At 34.7% G+C, this 22,828-nt stretch overlaps 1 protein-coding gene across 3 annotated transcripts in view; it reads right to left on the bottom strand.

The window, feature by feature from the left end:
* The window catches only part of LOC149533522 (2-oxoglutarate (2OG) and Fe(II)-dependent oxygenase superfamily protein), a 178,701-nt gene that overhangs the window by 40,375 nt on the left and 115,498 nt on the right, over window positions 1-22,828 (bottom strand). For all 3 annotated transcript variants that reach the window (XR_016357013.1, XM_089804590.1, XM_089804591.1), the window contains exons 13-14: window positions 359-474; window positions 59-152 (exon numbers count right to left, since the gene is read on the bottom strand). Coding sequence is in view for 2 of the 3 variants with exons in the window: in XM_089804590.1 (XP_089660716.1) it covers window positions 59-152; window positions 359-474 (210 nt within the window). In the remaining variant the exon portion in view is untranslated. The remainder of the gene's footprint in view (window positions 1-58; window positions 153-358; window positions 475-22,828) is intronic.

The raw sequence follows: 22,828 nt of genomic DNA, 5'->3' as shown, positions 1-22,828 counted from the left end.
ATGATAGAATCAAAAGAGAGTAAAACAACAAGCACAAAGTGAAGAGTGTGTATCATACCAGGAATGCAAAGGATTCCTTTCTATTTAAAATAACTTCCATAGCTGCATGGTGATCATCAAAGACACTGTAAAATAATCTGAAAAATTCTTCCCTGCAGAAAAATGAAACGGAAACATTTGTGTTTAATATTATAATTTATATTGATACATAAGAAAATGAAATCCATTACAAGTATCTGAAAGATGTATTCTGCTGACTATGTAATAAATAAAGATTTAACTTCCTTTAAGCCACAAGTAATTCAAAGAAGCTTTTAAATTCAGTGACTGGCAGTATTAAATCAAATCTATAACATACTTCTCATCTTTTGCAGCTTCCTTGTCTATTTCATCAAATTTTTGTGTCAATATTTCTGCAGCTTTAGGTGAAAGCCCATGAAAGATAAGCGCTTCCAGTGTTCTAGGAAACTGGTTCTGTTTGAAGAAAATCAGTTAGTCAATCTCTAATTGCAGAATGGCTGTTAAATAGTAACTAGTTGCATACAGATATTTTCATTATTGTGTTGTCACATATAAGAAACTTGATATCTTGCAAATGACTGTCAAAAAGCTTTAAACCTTTGTATGGTGAATTAATTTGATTTTGAAAATGTTATATCATTAGGTTTGGACAGGTTTGAGAATGGGTTAACCCACTTGCTAGATCATCTTTGGACTGTAAAACACCTTAACACCAAGTGAAATTATGTGAATTCCAAACCTCACTCTTACATGTATGGACATAATCCCAGTAGTCCACTTATGTGCCATGGCTTCCTCCTCTCTCAAGCCTCAAGTTTCAAAGAGATGTCTTTGTAGAAAATCTATCTCCATCAAGAGAGAATGATCATAAATTTTGTCCATGTTCTAACATAAGCCAACTTTTAAGAAAAGAAGAATGGAAGCTACATAACATGAACCCTCCTTCCCATATCCATTTTCAAGTTGAGGAAATAAGCAATTTCCTTTGGTACTGATGGAACCCTTTTCAAATTCGAGGCTTCCATTTGAATACTTTATCTGATTTTATTACCATATGAGCAATATAATGTTTCTATTTTACATGTTTACAGCAGCACTATGGCATTATAGAGCTAGATATCATTGCCTCAAATTGACCTTGTTGCATTTATATGTATTGTAATTCCTACAAGTCTGAACAATTAACATCCAAACTTGCAAACAACGATGGCTCCCAGCATACCAATCAATTAAAGTCAACAGTGGAAGTTATAAGTGTTGGCAGCCACCCAGAGATGATCAGGCCTTCCTGTCTCCACCCAGCAACCCCCTATTAAAACTAAGCATTCAGCCTGAACTGCAGAAGTCATAGTATTAAGAGGACACAAAGAAATTCAGAAGGGTATAGTGGTCAACAAAATTATCGTAATTATCATCTTGAAGCACCCAACGCATCATGCCATGATTGGAGTTCCAAATACACAGGCAAATATGGAACCAAGTGACCCACCATATAGTCGTAAGGAGGTCATTGCGATGGCGAGGAAAATTATCATTTGCCTTGAAACCTCTTCAAAATTCTCTGCTTATCCCTCTTGATGATCGAATATAATCAGTCTAAATACATGGTTTGCCAAATCACCATTTGAAACAAACCTTGATAGTTTTTGAAGAAATATGGGAAGATTGGACATTTCACGGCATCAAAACACTCGCAAGTTAGTTTGCCCATTAAGCAGATGAATCATTTCAAAAAAGTTCATACGCAATAAATGAAATAAAAGAATGAACTATTAACAAACTGCGATCCCAGTCATAAATTGTGTGGCAAAACCAAAATTCTTCATCACAAGACCACAACCTACGGTAGACAAAGAGCGTATATAGAGCGATTTCTAATAAAAACAGAATAATAATAATGTTTAATTAATCAAATATTGATAATAAAAGTTACACAAAGTCATTTTTTTACAGGGGATGTGATTAGGAGTATGTGCAAGCATGGGTGACAAAAATAAATTATTTAATCTGAAGAGGTGCCATTTAACTAAAAGTAATTATTAAAGTGGTGTGATTAAGGAAGATGATTTTTATTAAAGGAGAGACGACCTTTTGGAAAGTCATGTTCCTTTACATTATAAAATATAAAAGGGCAAATGGAATGCTAGAAAAAAGGGAACAAGACATATTAAAACATCCATATTCAACAAGAAGCATTTTATATTTATTTATTTGTACAGAGGAGGAATAAGGGTTTAAAATGACTTTGTAATATAAATTAATTTATTTTATTTTAATAATAAAATAAAATGTCTTATGTATATCTCTAAATGGCATGGAGATTTAAACTCCGGTTGATTTGTCCTTTATAATCATTTTTAAAAATTTTGGAAGCAATTTTAATGTCGGATAAGTGGACATGGTCATTTAGCATCTTGAATATGATCATCCTCGATATAAAGAAATATATGGTTGTTTTTGTATCAATGTCCAATTTGTCTCCCTACCAGAGGAGTTAAAGTTCAATTTGGACTAATCCAAGATTGCATATACATTTGATTTGTCACATCTTGATTATTTAATTGTTGCCAGTATAAGTGCATAGAATATTATAATGTTCTACATGAAAATCTTCACTGAAGTTGACTCTATTGCCCAAATGAGCAGAGGCACTAGTCTTTTTATTCTTTAAGTCAAAAAATATATATCTTCCTTCCTACAAGCATCAAATCCATTATTAAAAAACATTATATAAAACATTCAACCATTCTAAAGCACTCAGCATTCAATTTTATTTTGATCGAGTTTGAAGACTTTGCTAGTCAGAGAATTCCAAAGCTTAAATTCGCTTTAGAAAAGCTTTGAACCAAGTAATCAGGTTCAAGGAGAAGGTCTACTCGCCTAGGTGTAGCGGAGCTTGAAATGTAGAGGAATCAAGGTGGTTCTCATTCGTTGGCCAGAATTGATTGTGGAATCCTTTCAGAGAAGTGGCAGGCCCTTGGATTTCCAATCTGCAATTTTGGGAACCAACAGATACCTCAAAGAACAAGTTCTCTTCTATAGAGCTGTGAGAGCATACTAGTGACCTAAAACCCAGAGGTCCTATGAATATGAACAATCAAAACCAATCGGTTATGTAGTCATTTTAACTATGTTCCATAAAGATGCATCTATGCTCCTTAGCCCCTCATCCCTTTCAATGTGTTCCCTAGTCCTTGTCCCTGTCGCCACTCTGCTCCTATCTCCATATTTAAATATTGTTCCTACTATTGTGATGATATTAGCAGGCACCTCTCTTTGATTTTTCAGTTCTTCCCCCCCTCCCCCCATTTTTGTCAATGCCCAATTGCCAAAAAGAGAGCTTTTCAAGAATGACCATGGATTAGGAAGAAATCTGATTATAAATAAAGTCGTGGTCTAGTGCTTTCAAATTCTAACAAGGGTATAAAACATAGAGAAGATAGACTGGGATGACAAGAAAAGGCGCAAAATATAATCAACCGAAGAAAAAGGAGAAAGTTGCAAAAAAACAAGCAAGTCATGTTCCATCAAAGCCAAGCACATTTCAAAAGTATAAGAAGGATACTTTCAGAAAACTCAAATCTCTGTCCACAAAGGCAAGCACATATGTCCAGGTTCTGACATTCTTTCTATGGTTATCGCTATTCATGTAATCATTTTGGTCATAGATCAAGGGACTGTAGAACAATGTAATCTCCCCCTTATGCAATCTCTTAAGAGTTCTAACTAAATTCTTATAAATGAAATCGCAACAGATTTCTTTCCTATCTTAATGGGTTCACAATTCTACAAATGAATGTATTCCACGTGAATTGTCAAGTTTTATACAGTCAACATCCTTATTTTTATGGATTTAACAATTGATCTGCTACCTTGATGTTATTCCATAATGTTTATATTGCTAACATTAATTCTGATCTGATCCTCTGATCTGGCTTCAGCAAACCCAGTTGATAATGGTATAGATGTTTTGAATGTGGACATATATATATGAAATGCTGCATGCAAGATATAATCAATTTGTGAATATAGGCAGATTGAATATTGCTCTGCAAGTATATCTGCAATTAAACTTCTCTCATAATTCTGATCACAACATTCTTCCAAAACTCTGCTCCGGAAATAAATCTGGTCCATAATGAAATATCAATCTTCCTTCCAATTCTGATCACCATCATGCACACTTCTCTTTCATAAATCTGATCCAATATCTTCCTTCACTTTATCACCAAATATATTAATAGTTTTCCTCACAAATCTGCTCATATAATTTTCATGCAGTATACATCTTTCTTCTAAAAATAAATCAGAATTACATTGTATGTTTCTCTTTCTCTGTCTACTCAAAATAAGCCTTCTTATATCTGCAATTGTCTTCTATCACTTTCATGTACAGATCTGTATGGAGTGGACCGTTCTGCTGGTTGACAGGGTTGGGGATGAATGTGGTCACCAAATGGAGTAGTCATGGTCTGTGGATTGACAACTACAACAATGAGGGTTATTTTTGGTCTGAGAGATCGGTTGAATCTTGATGTGGTCGCCGCAAACATGGAAACACCAGATTGCAATGATCACATGTTCTTCAACAGGAGTTGGATCTGAAATCAATTCCCTCAAACTCTATTGGATCTCAAGAAATGTATGTGAAGTATTTTACTAGCACTATATCCATATGAAGTCGCAATTTTATTGAAAGATGTATCATCATATACATGGACCCAATACAATCCTTGCGCAAGAAATAATAATAAGATTATTATCAGTAGAATGAGCATTCCAGACTATATAAAAATAGAGACAGTATTTGAGGTGTTGCTGATTTGAGTATTTGTTCGTATATATGGTGCCATTTACGGATGAATGTTTCCAAGTCCTACACACATTTTACAAGGGAAATATAGTTTCGCTGGGCCTTTATATATTCACAAAGTAATGATAAATATTTGCCCTTAGTTAGGCAATAAAATTGGAGGTTGCTGACTATAGATATATTGCAGATTATCAACGCCATTAATGCAATAATTGCCTGAGCAGATTATTATTTGGATACGGAGCACAACAAATGGTTTATTGCTTCATTCTGAAAACTGATGCTAATATTTAAAGTTCAAAGCACCTTTTTTATTTAAGAGCTAGATATCATTAAAGCTGAGGTATGGTTGTTGCTAGTGCAACTCTTGGGAATTGAATGTGAAATTATTCCAACGAAATTAATGTTTGTGAAGTAATCAGGACCTGTGAGTATTGGCACAAGAAGTGATCTGGAGTCTGACGTTAATAATGAATTTCTGCTCAAATAATCTTGTGTGTGGAAGCACACAGAGGTGAACAGTTTGGTTGACTCATGCCCTTAAGATAAAAAAAAGGGATTGATGTTTAATCTGGAAAAAGGAGGAATGCACCTAATTTTGCATTCAGAAACAGAGACAACAATATTGATTGGTTGATGATAGCAATATCTTGCACATAAAGACATCTATGAAGTGAATGGTTTAGACAGAGAAGACATTATCGAACATTACCAAGATATTGCCAAAATTGTCAAACACTACATGTTATGATGTGCTCAACATTCTTATGTGAGCTTGATGTGAATTAACTAGGAGTATCACACACAGAAAGAGTTCATAATGTTCATGAATGTCATATGTAATCAATTCATGCTATAACATTGGGACAGTAAATCTTGTATGCTTTTATCTATGGTATTTCCCTTTGCGATCATTTTGTTTTATGAAATATTTGTAATCCCTTGCTGAAATGTTTTCAGAACGGATCATAAAGTATAAGAGATTGCAATGAAGGGAGAATGAGCTTGAGGCTTGCAAATCATGTGACTGACTTGATGGCTGAAGACTTTTTTATATAAATAGAAGGAAATAACATTCAAAGGGGTTTAGCACATCCATCTGAGGCAACCTTGCATGAGGAGGTTGAGTGGTTGATGCATGTGTTTAAAGCTTCAGATGGAAGCCACATTACCCTGAATGTTTGGTGTTGCTACGCTTGAGGATAAATTAACAGTAATATTACATTCATTCATGTTATTGTAAATCAAAGCATACTTCAATGATAGAGGGAACAAATAGAGGATAAGTTTTAATTGATTTTTGAGGATTTTGGTCAAATCGATTCAGAGGGAGTAGACCATGTTGAGATGGTTTCTCTAGCGATCAGGAAACTATAGTAATCAAGAGGACTATAATTCTTGAGATGAGGTTCCATGTGTGTAGGCTGAAAGGCCTTTGTGCGAACACATAAACTGTAAACGGATACTTGGAATACTATTCATTGAGAGTACATTATGTCTGAAAAACTAACAACCGATGTTTCTCCAAGCCTTCTACCGGAGTGAATTTTGTGCATTATTGAAGACAAACTTTGAGTTATCAATTGAAGCCTTTGTTTTGAGGAAGTATTAGCATCAGTGATTAGCTGAGATGTACCTTAATGCAAAGAAAAGGTTGAGGTGAAAGCCCTATTCCACCCTCTGGGAATATCCATGGTGGATCTACCCTCTAATATGATTCATTGTGGAAAAAAATGTAGTCGAGTTGAAATATGTCAGTACAGATAACCAAATACCAGACATCCTCACCAAGCCTCTTGCAAAAAAAAGGTAAAATATTTCAGAGGTAAACTTGGTACGGTTGTAATTAGTGAGAATAATTCTAAGCATCCTTGATTATTGTACTAATCAAATATTTCTATCATGAGTGTTATTTCATGATTCTTTTGGGCCCTATGTACATCATGAAGAAGTGACAACTTCTAAATGATTATGACTTGTACTTCTGGCAATTTTTGTACGGTGGTGATCCTACAATAACTTGATCTTCTATCATGATGGATATCATGTGGTTGATATCTAAGTAGATCATGATAGATTATATCTTATAAATCAATATCAACTAAGAGATAGATATTGTCACATAGATATCTACGAGTTGTATTATATAGATATATCATGGGGGATCAATGTCCATAAACAAACCATGATTATAAAGTCCCTATGGTAAGTATCAATGAGTGATGTGTGCACATACCTTATGGGCATCTTGAGTACTTGGTGAATATCACGAAATTTGATATTCGTAGGCCATTACTTTGAATATTTGGTAAATATCACGAGACTTGATATTTGTAGGCCATGACTCTTGATATCATGAGATGATATCATTATGGTGGGTATCAACTAATCAAGATATCCATAAATGCTATTATATTGATATTATGTTGAGGTAATATCTACTTGTGTTGATGTACAAATTATCCTCCCTAGCTAAGAGGGAGTGTTGTTGATTTGTACCTTCAGTCAGATAAAATATATGTGACTAATTTGTGATTACAAATATATGTACACATTTAGATATACTAGAGTGTGGGTCTTTATTATATATAAATTTTGAAAAGCATTTATTTTAGAAGAAATTATATATATATATATATATATATATATATATATATATATATATATATATATATATATATATATATATATATATATATATATATATATATATATATATAGATATATAATAGTATTCAAATTTATCATAATCCATGTTAATGATGAAGTGATCGAATATCAATCTCTATCCAGCATTGCATTTAAGTTGTTTGAGTTAGACGATAGTAACGAATTGAGCATGGTTATCTGAAGCCATGTCCAATAGTGACATGTCTCCACGTGATGTGGAGGCATGTCCCTCTGTGGACATGTGTTGTGAGGTTTTCGCACCATCGCCCCAAAAAAAATTGGGGACCCCCTTTTTTCCGGTTGCCTTAGCGAATTTAGAGTTGCCCAGGGGTTTTCGATTTGAAAATTTTACACTTTTGACACCTTTGGGCCAAGTGGGAATGGGATTTGGTTTGTTTTCACCCAGTGCAAAACTTGATTTTTCGGAACATGTAGTTTTATCCTTAGGCCAAACAGAATTCAACGACAACAATTTTTCAATGGTAAAACAAATACCTGGCAGGATAAAATTGCAATTTTTTGGACTTTGATGGATTTTTGAAAATTTAATATAATTGTATAAGCTTGAGCATTTTCAAAATGAAATTTTTGGATTAAGTCATTTTGGAAAATCTTGAATTTTTTGGTAGAAAAGGAAATTTTTGATAGTGAAATTGAAATTGGAGTTTGAATTTTGACGGCTAAGAAACGGATTTATTTTGTTAGAAATTTGTAATTGCATTGCAAGATTGAAATTGAATTAAATTGCAAAATCTCATTGATTTGGTTGAAATTTAGCCTAGAAGATTTTAGAAATATTAAAGGAAATTAGTAATTTGGAATTGAAAATTGATTTTGGCTTGCTAAATTCAATTTTAATGATATTTTAATTGTATTATTAAATGAAAATTTTGACATCTCCTAGGCTTACCTTGTTTCTATTTTGCAAATTCTAATCAAAACTAGCAATTAAATGGGCCAATTCACTAGAGGGCTAAGTAATTTTAACGTTGCATTTAAATCTGAGCCATTACTTAAGGGACTAACTTAATTTTGTTTTCCCTCCAAGCAGGTCAGCCCACTTGGAGAGGCAAAAAGATTGGTATAAGAGGGACTTCCCCCCCTCTTATTTCCTCATTCCTTTTGCCTCCTCCTTGGATGTGTGATTTTCTTCTAAGGAAGGCGAATTTATTGCTTGGGCAATTTTTGGGGCAGATTCTCCATTTCTTGGCGGCATTTTTTCTCCTTCTTACTTGGGCAATTTCTACCCTAGGGCGATTTTTGGTGCAAATCCAATTTTTTCCAACTTCGGCAATTTTTTTTAAGTCTGGTTTTTCCATCTTTGGCAGCGATTTCTTTTCCAAAATTTGGCAATTTTATTTGGTAAAAGGACAATGTGATTTAAGGTTTAATTTTTGGCAAGTGTGAGCGATTTCAAGGAAGTCGAAATTCTGATTTTTGCTAGGGCATCATTATTTGCAATGAGGATTGAAATTTTCGAAATCTAATCCGAACTTGAAGAGGGCTCAGTTATTGGTAAAGGCAAATTTAAGGTAAAATTCTATTGATTTTTAGAGGTGAAGATTGGTTTTAAAGGCAGATTCTATTCCTTGTTCTTGCTTGGTTTGTTTCCCTTATTTTCTTCTTGCACTCATCATCCACCACTTCATCATTTCCATTCAAAGGCTGAAGTTGGGAGATATAAGTGTAGATTTCATAATAGGACACTTGGAAAGGTAGAAATAAGCTAGACCACCCTAGGATTGAAATTGAGAGATATAAGTGTAGTCCATCCTAAGATAACGAGGAGGCAAAAATAAGTGGCAGTCCCACCCCTAGGATTGAAGTTTGGAGATTGATAAGTGTAGAGATAAGACTTAGGGAGGCAGAAATAAGCTAAATTCTATCGATAGAAAGAAGGTTGGAGATCGATAAGTGTAGCCCATATCATTTAGAACGAAGGGGTAGAAATAAGTGTTTAAGATGGTAGATGTTAGTGCAAGCAAAAACCCAAAGGGAATGAATACCAAAAAAGACAAGGAAGTCATGATATCTAAGACCACCTTCTTCTCGAAAGTGAGGCAAATAAGTGATACCAATATCGGTACAGTGAACATGGTACAATTGAAGGATAGATTAAAGAAAGGACAATCCCCCATGGTGAAGATCTACAACAATGGAATTGTACGCACAGCGGCTTTCCCTCCTACCTTTCCTTGTCCGAAATTGGTAATCGAATGTACATCCCAATTTGATATTGTGACTTAGTCCATCATTTTCGATCAAGGGAAGAGAGTGTTGGCTAACATTAGCATACAAGTGGTCGAAGAAGTATTCAATATTCCCTAGTATAAAGGCATGACAGTGGTAATGATGAATCAAGCAGCCAAGTTCTTTCAGGGTAACCAAAAGGCCTACTTCATTCATCTAAAGCAAAATTGGTTACACGAAGGCAAGAAGGGAGTTACCAAGTCGTCAAAGCTTACCAAGTCAGCTTTCAAATCAAAGTACAGCGATCTAATTGTGCTTCTCAGCCGGATTATGGGCGTGGCTTAAGGTATGCAATTCGAGAACTAGATGTACTACTTTATTGATGAAATTGAAAATGGAAAGAGAAAATTTGATTGGGCTAGAATCATAAGTGAAAATCTAGAATTGCAACTTAGGACAGTGCAAAAGCAAAAGCAATTCTATATGAGATCCTATCTTTTCAAAATAAATTACGACTATGAAAATCCTAGACTTAAGGCCTTAAGAGTAATTGGCAATAGGCAGAGGCAATGTTTGCTGCATAAGTGCTATCCATAGCTTCATTTGCACATCATCAAAGATTATAAGATGTTTTATGACACCTATACCATGAAGACAGCAAGGATATTACAAGGGACACCTACTAGAAGGCTCTCATCGGAAGCGGAAGTAAAAGTAAGAAGTATGAGAGTTGGTTCATCCAATTTCCGCAATTCACATATATTAGAGTGGCAAGAAGCACAGTTTGTCCCAAGAGACTTCCAAGGTACCCACCCGACAAGATAGTTTTGATGGAGTTGGCTAGGCAACTTGAGCATTATGACAAAATGATGAAACTTAAAGGTAAGACAGGGATTACCTTCTCAATTAGAATAGGCAATGATACTTGCCCCAATCTTGTCGCCTTTGCAGCTACGGAGAAAGAGTTGAGCGATATCTAGGATGGTATAGAGCAAGACAAGGATTCAATCCTAATGGTCTTATCAAGGCATCTCACGAAAACACATTCAAACATATTCCTACTGTAGAAGATTTTTGGGCCAATGCACAGGATCACTTTCATGTGAGAAAGCTAGCTTTCTCAAGATTGTCAGTGGGCATGACGAGGACAATCAGATGGAGAGGTCTTGATATTACCAATCAATTGGAAGATGAAGAAGATGTGCTAAGAGAAGATTATGATATAGTGGATGGAACAGAATTGGGTCCAGTGGATTGGGATGATCATCAGGATCCTTCCTTAGAGGCAGTTACAAGGACAGTTGATCTACACACTGAGTCATGGAACAATGGGAAGTTAAGGCAATTACAAAGTTGGAAGGTTTGCCTTACTTATGAGAAGATGAAACCGGAGGAGGAAGGTCCAGCGAAGTCAATCAGACAGAAAGGTGGGGGCAATAGTCAACAACAAAGAGTTGTTAAGAGCAAGAAGAGAAATTTGGAAGTTGAGAAAAGTAAAGAACATCAAGAACCTCCAGCTTAAGATAATACCAAAATTGCTTCTCTTTATCATTGTTGTGACTTGCATGGTGATTAAGAACACTTGGTGTTATTGCATGGTTTCTACTTCTAATAGTTAGAGTTAAATTTCATTGAACTTGTTAAATTAGATTTTATTTCAAGAAAATTATTAAGAGTAACAGTAGATGGATAGTTGTATGATGATATTAGTATATGTTAAGGGATCTATAAACTAGGCCACTAGCATCCTAGCGGCTGCCTAGGAAGCCTTGCGTGGTAATCTAGTCTTTTTTCCCTTGAATCATTGCATCTATGGAGGTAGAGCTGCTGGTAAGCTCTCATCAAATTTAATCCCCATCCATTTGCTAATCTTTCCATTCATAAGAGTAGAAGTAAAGCAGCAAGTAGTGTAGTAGTCAAAATTCATTCTTGGAGAAAGTTAGAAAAGGAGAAGCATCATTGGCAGACACACCCTCCATCATCATCACCATCTACATCATTTGGTGCTCATATACATTACACAGCTAGATTTCATCACCATCACAGAAAAAGTCCAAGTTATCATTGAAAGAACAACATATGCCTACCTATGTGATTAACCAGCAAATCACATTAATATAACTGAGTTAGTATCCATAGGTGTAAGGAACATTGGAGTTTTTCTCATGTCTTCATGAGTATTTACTTTTCAAGAGAGGGATTGAGTGGTTGATATTCCATATCAAGTATTCAATTGCTATATGTTATGTAGTGGTACAAAACTGACATCAACAACATGTCCCCACATTGCCATGGAGTCCCTTATTTATACACTAGCTGAGATGTTGAAGATTACCAGCAAAATATAATTACTTCAGTTTTATAATATCTTATATATCATTGGCATTGTTAACGATAACACAAGGTCTGCAAATTACAAGCACAATCAGTAAATGCTTATATCAGTAGGGAGAAAATTAAAATAATTTCAAAGAGAACAATTTCTTATATATATATATATCAGAAACTATCAATTATAAAATTAACATTTTTGTCTTCAAATCAATCTAAGAAAATCAACAACAAAAACAAGAGGTAATGTATTTCAATTAAACCCTACTGAGATCAGTTGTTTGGTTGCAAAAGGGGATGATTGTTAGTTATGGCATAGAAGATTTTGTCATATAAATTTTGATAACATGGTGACGGTGAGTAACTGTAATACTGTAAGAGATCTACCAAAGATTGTGAAACCTTCTAACATGATGCGTAAGGAGTGTGTGATGGCTTAGCAGAAGATGAGTAATTTTCCTAACAAGACATTTATTACTTCAAAAAAGTTGGAAATTGTTCATACAGATCTGTGTGGTCCTACAAAGACAAACATTTTATGGTGATAGGTATTTCATTCTTTTCATTGAAGATTACACTAGAATGATGTGGGTTGCATTTTTTGAGGGGAAAATCTAAGGCTTTTGACAAGTTTAAGGTATTCAAGGCTAAAGTGGAAAATGAATCTGGTATGAAAATCAAATGTCTATGGTTTGACACAGGTGGAGAATTTAATTCTAATCAATTGAATGCTCTTTGTCAGGATAATGGAATTAGCAAGGCAAGATTCAGCACCTAAGGCCCCACAATAGAATAGAATAATAGAGAGAAGAAACAAAACAGTAAGTGAAGCAGCTATAGCAATATTGCTTGAGGGTAAAGTAGCACATATTCATTGGATAGAAGCAGTTACTACTGCAGTATACACTATAAATAGAGTTCAGATCAGGCAAGGAACGGATAAAACCCCTTACAAATTATGGTTTGGTCATATGCCTACAGTGAAGTATTTCGGAGTTTTAGGAATTGAGTGTATATCAAAAAAGAAGATGATATAGAGAAGCTTGATCCTAGGAGTAACTATTACATTCCAATTTTTTACCTAATTTGAAATATAGCCGTTGAGGTTCACATGAAGTCGATTGAAAGTTAAATTGGTTATAATCTTGTGAAATGATAAGATGGTTAGTCATTATAATCTCATGTGAAGATAACATGCTAATTGATTATTTATCTTGAATTCATGGAATTGAAAAGGTAGCTAACCGTTATGATTATTTATAACTTGTTATGATAATATGATTTAATAGAGGAGAATTTCCTTGCAGGAAACACGTCTAAGGGGTGGATTGTCAGAAAAGAATTAGGCACAGGAGCATCATCATCATTGGGCAAATGGGTTGAGGACCTAGCAACTTGAAATAGGATACATATGTGGTACGCACATGAGCTATTTAAATAAATAATTTGAGAAACATAAATAATTGGGTTAAAATATAAAATGTACCTCAAAAGATTTAATATGATCTTTCATCTTATTATTATAATAGATATATCTATATACATATATATAGATATAAAAATGAAATAGCACCATTATATTATAATAATTTATAATAAAGTGATGTCACCCCATCAATATATTTACATGTACAAATATAAATACAAGATTATAATAATATTTGAATTATTATAATAATCAATTTATAATCTTCCAACTTTATTTTTCCATTTTAATATTCTTTGCTTTTAACCAATTAACACTTGGCATGATAAATTGGCAATAATCTAAATTATAATCTTTTCAACTCCTCTTTACAACTCTTCGTATTTTATTCCTTCTTCATTTTCAAATCAAATTAATGATTGGAATTCGATTGGACTTCTTTGAAATTGATGGGAGCCAAGAAGTCACAGCTCATTCCTTTATATGGAAGCCGTGCGAGGAGTCAAGGATATATATATATAATTCTTTTACCTGAGTTTTATTAAGAAAACCTATCCGGTTGCCTTCCTCTCATTCCCGACTCTTTCCCTCTCATTTCTGTCTTTCCTTCATAGGTCAAGAGCTTGCAAATACCAATTGGGAAATTACTACCACCCATAGTATTTAGGTTTATTTAACAGTCTTGATTTCAAGAAACATGATGCATTTATGTATTGAATATTGGCGACTGACGAACATTTGAGGGAGGTTGAATCACAGCTGTCAGTTGGGCTCCTACTCCCTTTCTTCCATAGAAGTCTCAGTCTGTCGTATGTGATCTTTTCTTTGCTGAGGATTGAAGTTGTGATTACTCACTATGGTTACACTTGGAAGACATTCTTATATTTTCAACACCCGACTACCTCAGACCTAGCAGATACCTGCTATATATTTGTAGCCATGAACCTTTATTTCTGTTGTAAATGTTACTGTCGTGACTCCATCTTCATTTTGTGAGTTTCATTGGATGCCATGAGGGTTATTTCTCCATGCCATGACTCCATTTCATGTTCACGAGTTTATGGGATGAGCTATGATGCCCTGAGATACTTTGTTGATGATGGCATGGGTTCCATTCACCTTGCTGAGTTTCCTTCAGACGTGGGTAATTTCGTGAGTGGGTTTCTTCATACTGTTGTGGTGAATCTCTATTGTAAGCCCCTTTTCTGATACAGTTTTGCGGGTTTAGTAGCCATGAATTTTTTATTCCTCCATGTTGTGAACTCCTTCATGCTTGGTTCTGGTTCTTCTTGTTGATGGCGTGACTCCTTGCATGCCATGAGAGTTATTTCTAACTTTCATGGCTTTGTTATGGCTTTAGCTATGAAGGTCTTTGTCATGTTCTATGAAGCTGTAGCTTCATCACTCCTTCAGATTTGGGTTTCTTAGCTCATTGCAGCTGTGAGCTATGGTAATTTTTATAAGTTCTTTTACCTCCATTTGTGCCATATGGTCTTCTTTTTTGTGGTATCCTTTGCTCTGTTGATATCGTGAGCTATTTCTCATTACAGTCGTGACCCTGTTGTTGCTTTGTTTATGGGGTTACTGCTGTAAGCTTCTTGATTTATGAAGCCATGAATACTATTCTCTGCTATAAATGCTAGGACTGTTATTCCTTTCACTTTATCAGCATTTACACTTTGATTTCCTTTTTAACTATGCTCCATGAGGGCTTGTCTTCTTGATAAATGTCATGGTTTTACTTTGCTGTTTTTTCCTTTGGATGATTGACTTCCTGAATATTATTTGGTTCTGCAATCGTTTGGTGAATTTCAAACCCATAAGAAGATTTTGTTTTTTGCCTAACATGTTACAAGATCCAAGTGCCAGCACTTTATCCATTAACTCATCAAGTTGTGATGAATTCTAATAGATTTCATTTTCTACATTGTCATTGAAAGAGGCTTCTTTGTATTCTTCTGTGGAAAATTTACTATCTTGCTGGTTCATAGCTAAGGCTCCTACTATTCCATTTCCCTCTGCACTTGTTAATATATCCAAAATTTTATTAGTATCACCATATCCAACAGAATTTTACATTAATAGCACTATCTATACCTTCTGACAACTTTGAACCTGTGTCTAAATCATCATCCATTTCATGAATTTTCCCATATCCTTCAAAAGCAAGTTTGTTGTTTGATATATCAGAGTACTGCCTTGCTGAACTTTTCATGAATTCCTTCTCTGTTTTTTTATGAATTCAAGATCTCAATTCTCATAAGTTGGAGAATCCCTTAGACCTGAAAATGTGTTGCAGCTCCTTTATTGTCACCACTCACCACTATTGATTCGTACAACTCATTGATGTTCCATGTGCTGCAAACCAGTTAAAGCCTCCTATAGGCCCCCTTTAATATATGTGTTTTATTGTTGTCACATCTCCATCATGCCTATCCTGTAGCTCTACTTAGTCTATTTTTATTACATTTCTTGATCTCTGTCATAAAATCCTTGTTTGTTTGATATATTTATACTTCCTACTGTACATGCTTGAAAACTTTATCCCCGATTGTATACTTGTAGACTTCCAATCCCTCCATGATTCAACTGAAAGGTTTCATACTTGTAACATATGTGTGTCCCTTTGACAATCTCCTTGTGTCTTCAATCTTCTACTATGGTTCAACTAGAAGGTCTCATACTTGTAATTTACGTATACCCCCCCAACAGTCTCCCCATGCCTTTAGTCTTCACCTCTACATGATTTGACCAGAAGGTTTCACGCTTTTAATTTATGCATATCCCTTCAATAGTCTCCTCGGTCCTTCAGTCTTGGCCTCTACAAATCTCAGTCGAAAGGCTTCATGCGTGTAATTTATGCAAGATCCTTCAACAACCTCAAACTTCATACCTGTATCTACACATGAAACAAACTTATTAGCATAAAACCTACTTTGCTTTCAAATATATCTCTTGCCTTCACATCTTTTAATGTAGTTATTTGAATAACCATGTTGTAGGAACACTAAGTAGTGTAGAGATAATTCGAAAGATTTCCATTGCTTAGTTCTTATGAACTAACCTTGTTTTTTTCTCATTTTTGCAGGTCTATTCCCAAAGGGAGATGTGAGCTCAAACCTTCTTCAACATTCAGATCAAGGATCCTTCCATTCAGGCAATGGAGGCCTTTCCCCTTATCTTATCAGTACTTTAATGTTTATACAGCATATTTATTCAGATATTATGTTAGGAGTTGAGAATGCTTGTGTGCTATTTGAATGCATTGTATCAAGTACTGTTTAAAATTTGAACACTTTGTACCTTATCAAAATAGTTTTGCATATCTCAATAATATATACTATTTTGGTACTTGTATAAAAATGATCAACTTTTCTTGTTTATTGATTTTTGTACTTTACTTTCTGCATCCATTTCATTCTCTAATATATATGCTCAGCAAGTTAAAACAACTAGCACAGTATAAAGGCAAGAATAACATAGCAATTTAGGAGGTAGGCTAAATTAGTAACAATATCATTGGTGAGTGTTTGTGTGCATTAAGTTGATGTCAGTGTTAAGCCCTTGACCGTGTGATGTGATTTGTTAACCAAACAAATTGTTGCAACTCTTGGTATTTTGCTTGGGTGTAGGGGCATGTGTGGGGTCACACCCCTTTAATATTCATCTTATATAATAAGTGTAAGACCTCTTCTTTTTGTATATATATATATATAAAGTCATCTATCCCAATAGCATTCGGGTATCCTCAGCCTTGTTCATAACTATTATTGTCACTTGATCAAGTCATGCCATCTTATATATAAGATTATGTAAATAGTCTGAATTTGTCTATTGTCTACTTTCACTCTTCTCAATTGATATCTACCATAAACATTATTAGGAAGAAACATAAGTTCATATATTTCAGGAATTAAGAACTGTTTTCATTGTACTGATATGTTTCTGGATTCGATTGTGTTAAGATTTTTACCATCAACTTTCGAATCACACTACGTGATCCATCATCAGGATGAAGAGCAAGAGATGCAAAATCCAATAGGTTGCAGATAATGGATGACCCAAAAAGATAAAGGGAATAGGCAAGAAAGATAGCACACACCCCAAGGTTGAAGAATGAAAATAAAATAAATAGAAATAAGAAACATTAAAAGGGGGGTAGACAGAAGGACAAGGGGCCAAAAAGGGAACACTCCCAAGGACAAACCAGAAAATAAATAAATGCTAAAAAGGTGTCAAAAGAATAAAGTGAAGAATTTATGAGAATAGACAAGTGATGAAATAAAAATATAAAGGAAAACAATGAATAAGATATAACTAAGAGCGTGCCTAAAATAAATAAAGGCTAAAAAGGTGTCAAAAGAATAAAGTGAAGAATTTATGAGAATAGACAAGTGAAGAAATAAAAAATATAAAGGAAAACAATGAATAAGATATAACTAAGAGCGTGCCTAAATTTAGGCACGCTCTTAGTTATATCTTATTCATTGTTTTCCTTTATATTTTTTATTTCTTCACTTGTCTATTCTCATAAATTCTTCACTTTATTCTTTTTAGGCACGCTCTTAGTTATATCTTATTCATTGTTTTCCTTTATATTTTTATTTCTTCACTTGTCTATTCTCATAAATTCTTCACTTTATTCTTTTTAGGCAAGCTCTTAGTTATATCTTATTCATTATTTTCCTTTATATTTTTATTTCTTCACTTGTCTATTCTCATAAATTCTTCACTTTATTCTTTTGACACCTTTTTAGCCTTTATTTATTTTCTAGTTTGTCCTTGGGAGTGTTCCCTTTTTGGCCCCTTGTCCTTCTGTCTACCCCCCTTTTAATGTTTCTTATTTTTATTTATTTTATTTTCATTCTTCAACCTCAGGGTGTGTGCTATCTTTCTTGCCTATTCCCTTTATCTTTTTGGGTCATCCATTATCTGCAACCTATTGTTTTTTGCATCTCTTGCTCTTCATCTTGATGATGGATCACGTAGTGTGATTCAAAACGTTGATGGTAAAAATATTAACACAATCGAATCCAGAAACATATCAGTACAATATAATGGATTGTGGAAATTTGTTCTCTTTAACTGTTTTCATTTCAAACAAGTCTGATAAATTTAATAACATGCCATCATACACATTCCCCAAGCAAGGTGTATCTGTATCAAAAAATTGGAGCATAGTCATGATGGGCTCAATGAAATCCAATACATATGCCACACAAGCCCACCAGCAACCAAATCCCTGGCCCTTTGGGCTCTTTCTCAATTTGAGGCCTTCCATATGCCTCACTGACCAATGCATCTTTTACCTTGAGTAGTTGTCTCATTGCAATTGTATGAGATGCAAGATGGACCTCAACAACCTAAGCAAGTTAACAATATGTCAATTGACAATAAAATTATAAATCTTAACTAAATTACAAGTCCATGAAACATTGAAACTTAGTGATTTCAAAAAATTAATTTACCTTCAGCAACTCCAATTTGAAGTTTGTTCTAAACATGGATTGTGACATGTTGTGGTTTGTCACAAACATTTGTATCTCCTCCCCCTCTTGGTACATTTTCTTCACCCAATCTATCTGAGTGCCAATCTTCTACATGACCAAGTTAAGGGAGTGTATGGTGCATGAGGTCCAAAAAATATGTTCATACCAACTCTCAACCAAAGCACCCGCACCCCTGCAATTTTTGGTGTTGTCTATGACCACCTGTACCACATTCTCACTACCCACGATCTTGATGGCCTCGATGAGAATTCTAGAAATTAATTCCAAATCCTTCACTTCCTCCTCACAATCAATAGCCTTCAAAAACATTGCCCCTTTGGGAACACTACAATCACATTAATCAGTGGCCGATTTCTTATATCCTTCCAACCATTTGACACAATTGTTAGACTCGAACTTTTATAAGACTTTTTGATTGGTTGGATGTCTTGCTCTCTATGTGTCTTCTCTAGTTACAATAGAGTTATACGCACCTTTTCATACCTCGGGCTTGTGTAATCAGCTAGTGATTCTTTGATTGTTGCCACGATTTCTTTCCAATATGGTGATCTCGCCAAGTTGAAAGGAAGCCCATTCGCATAGAGGCAACGTGTCATAGCTTCATCAACACGGTCTCTTGCCTCCATTTTAAATGCAGTGTGCAATTGACCTCTTTTGTAGGTTGAAATTCCCACTTCTTCCTCATCCTCTTTTGGTACAAGCACTTGCAAGAATGGGTGCTAGGAGGATACAATTAGTTCAATGGCTGCATGAATCTTGCTCTTTGAGGATGGAGCTTGATAGTGGTTTTTTTTATCTTTTGACCAATGCATCAGCAGCATCTTGTTCCCTTAAAAATGAAACTATTTCTACACTAGTCATTTGAGTACCATTTTTGCCTTTGCACATTCCAAATCCTCTGCCGGTAAGGCTTATGAAATGAAGCTTCACGTAGGAATATGAGCTATTGAAAGGTTTTCCTTTGTTACTTTGACAATAATTGCACTTCCAATAGTATGAGCCACCTCTTGAAACTTGTGATATCCTTGTTGTATGCCTCCACAAAGGAGATCCTATATTAGTTTTGCAATTATCAGTCCCTTGCCCTCCTTGGCCCCCCTATGAACTTTGACTAGCACTACCACTGGCATCCATTCTTGCCTAGTTTTTTGCAACCTATTATATAAGAAAATAAATAAATTTTAATTAGGGCCTAACAACTACGAACATCATGCATAAGTGCAAAAAAGTGAAAAAAACTACTAAAATAGATACTTAAACTTGCTTCTTTATATCTTTAAAAAATATTGAAAAAAGAAAAATTGAGAAATTTCTTCAACTTGAAATTTTTTATCAAAAGCTCACAAAAATTCATCATAATCCTCAAGAATGGGATTGATCACTTACCTTAAATGCTTTACACTCCTTTAAGGTAGCTATCTCTCACCCTCGATCGATCTTCTTCGAAAATGGTGATCCTTCCTTCACAATGGAAACTGGAGACCAAATGAGAAGTAGGTTGTAGCTGCAAAAAAAAGTTCCAAAATGAGTTGTGCAGGCTTCAACATTCACCTTTAGGCTCTTTTTAGGGTTTCATTGCAAAATCCGACCTTAAAAAGCCAATTAAGCTCATGCAAATTGGGCAACTTATGTTGTTTTTGGGTTTTTTAATGTATTTATGGGTGTTGGACCAACAAGTGCATTTGGATGCGTCTGGAAGCCCTCTAGAGGCTTCCCAGAAGCCAGCCACAAGCTTCCAGATACGTTTGGATGGCAGTATCTAGCTTCCACACACATCCAAAATCCTATGGTTGGCTTCCGGGAAGCCTCCACAAGGCTTTCGGATGCATCCGGCATTTGCTCGAATCTGGATTTGCATTCAGAGCATTCCCAAATGAATCAGTATCTCAAGTGGTAGTCATTTTGTAAGATGCTCTGGATATGGGTTCTGAAACTGGTACCAAATCTATGGTAAAATCAAACACTAGAAGGAGGTAAGCCAAGTTGTTCCTCTAGAAACACATCTTGGTAGTTCCTAAGATAGGGGTACCTTTTCAAAAAGGATTCCTTCATTCCTTCCCTAATCTCCCCATCCTCTAGAATATAATCATCTTGATACACTTTTTCTTGAGTCTCATTTGGATCTTCTATTTTCACTGCATAGATCTCACGCCCTCTTTTTCTACATCCCTTAAGTTGCATGGTTGAGATCTAATTAGTTTTAACTTCATATGGTATTCCTATGTTCACTAAGCCAATTGTTTCTCGTAATAATATCATAAGATTCCAGAGGTGCTTCATACAAGTTAACCTTTATTGAAAAGGTTGGCAAGTCTACATGTGCCTCAAACAAACATTGATCTACCCAAGCCTTTGATTGGTTTGCATACTCAACAATCCAAGAATTTTCCCTTAAAAACCTTACTCTTGTTCCCCTTGAACTTAGGTTTGTGGTTCTTGAAATTCTTAAAATTCTTTTTGTAAATTCCTTGGTTAGAACTAGAGGTATTCCAATTTTCCTTCCTTTTGTTGTCTTGGATGGAATCATCCTTTCTCAATCTTTTCTCTTTCCTAATAGCCTTTTTCATGAGTCTCTCCATGATTCAGGGTGCTAGTACATCTATTATTCAGCCTAGGGGTGCGGGGTGAGTCTCAATTATGTTATTCAACCTCATGATAAACTTCGACCTTTAAGTTTCCATGTAGCTGACAAACAAGGACGTACTTCAAAATTCGAGTGAACTTTTACCAATATCCATTCACCAACAAGTCCCCTTATTTAAGGTTTTGAAATTTCAACACTTTGTAATCATAGGATTGGGGTAACCATATGTTTTTTAAGATTGTGACAAATTTGTCCCAAGTAATATCAGTGGTCTTAAGGCTCAACTTCATTTTACTGTTTCCCCACCAAGTAGCAACTTCTCCAACAAGCTGAAAAATTCTCCAAACAGCTTTTGCAGTTTCAAGAAAACTCCTAACTTCAAAATATTTTTCCTTTCCGGTTAACCATGCTTCTGCAGCATCCCCAAACTCAGATCTTGAAAACTTTGGAGGTTTAAAATTCTCTAAATATCTAATTCTTCTTTTGAATCTCCAACTGAGTTGGACTTAACCTACTCCCTTGCCTGCTATGATACCATATGTAACAACTAATTTTCCTAACCCTTAGTTTCCTTATATTTTAATAATCAAAATAGGCTATCTACATATTCACATGCAGGGGATTAATAGTTATAACAGATTGGAAGTCATATGGGTGACTCCTTGTCTTATCACTATTTTTTTCTTTTCACCCTCTAGGAGTAGCTAAATTGAATATTTTTATGAGATAAAATTGTTTATTGTTATGATGAGATAATAATTTGTTTATTGTTATTATGAGATAACAAATTGTTTATTGTTATGATGAGATAGCAATTTATTCATCATTATGCTAAGATAACAATTCCTATTAATTTTATGATGGATATTTTTTGACATTATTGTTGGTTGTAGTTATATGCACTTGTCATAAGAAAGTACTCTGAAGATCTATCTCTTGCTAAGAGGGAGTGTTGAATTCTAGTGTAGTTGTGAAACAGATCTTGTCAATTCATCAGTTCTGCAAATTTATCATTTCTTGATCAACTGGTCAATATTTTCTCCACTTCTTTTACAATTGTTCATTCTTATCTATTAATTTCTATGTTTGTGAGTCTTCACAGCTGAGGCTACGTTGAATGTTTGTTATCCTTTTGTGACATTGTAGCATTTCAACTATCTTTATTCTTTATCCTGTCAACGTCAATTTTTCCAGCTCTTCAAATATGACGTGGCAATATACATCGCATATTCATATTTATTTTTTTCATTGTCAACCCATATACATGATGTCGTGACCTTTAG

The sequence above is a fragment of the Cupressus sempervirens genome, chromosome 10 (genome assembly GCF_028749045.1).
Source record: "Cupressus sempervirens isolate cs-2001-9-10 chromosome 10, ASM2874904v1, whole genome shotgun sequence".
Classification (NCBI taxonomy): domain Eukaryota; kingdom Viridiplantae; phylum Streptophyta; class Pinopsida; order Cupressales; family Cupressaceae; genus Cupressus; species Cupressus sempervirens.
Note: the sequence above shows the minus strand (reverse complement) of the source record. Positions and strands in the feature narration are given on the sequence as shown.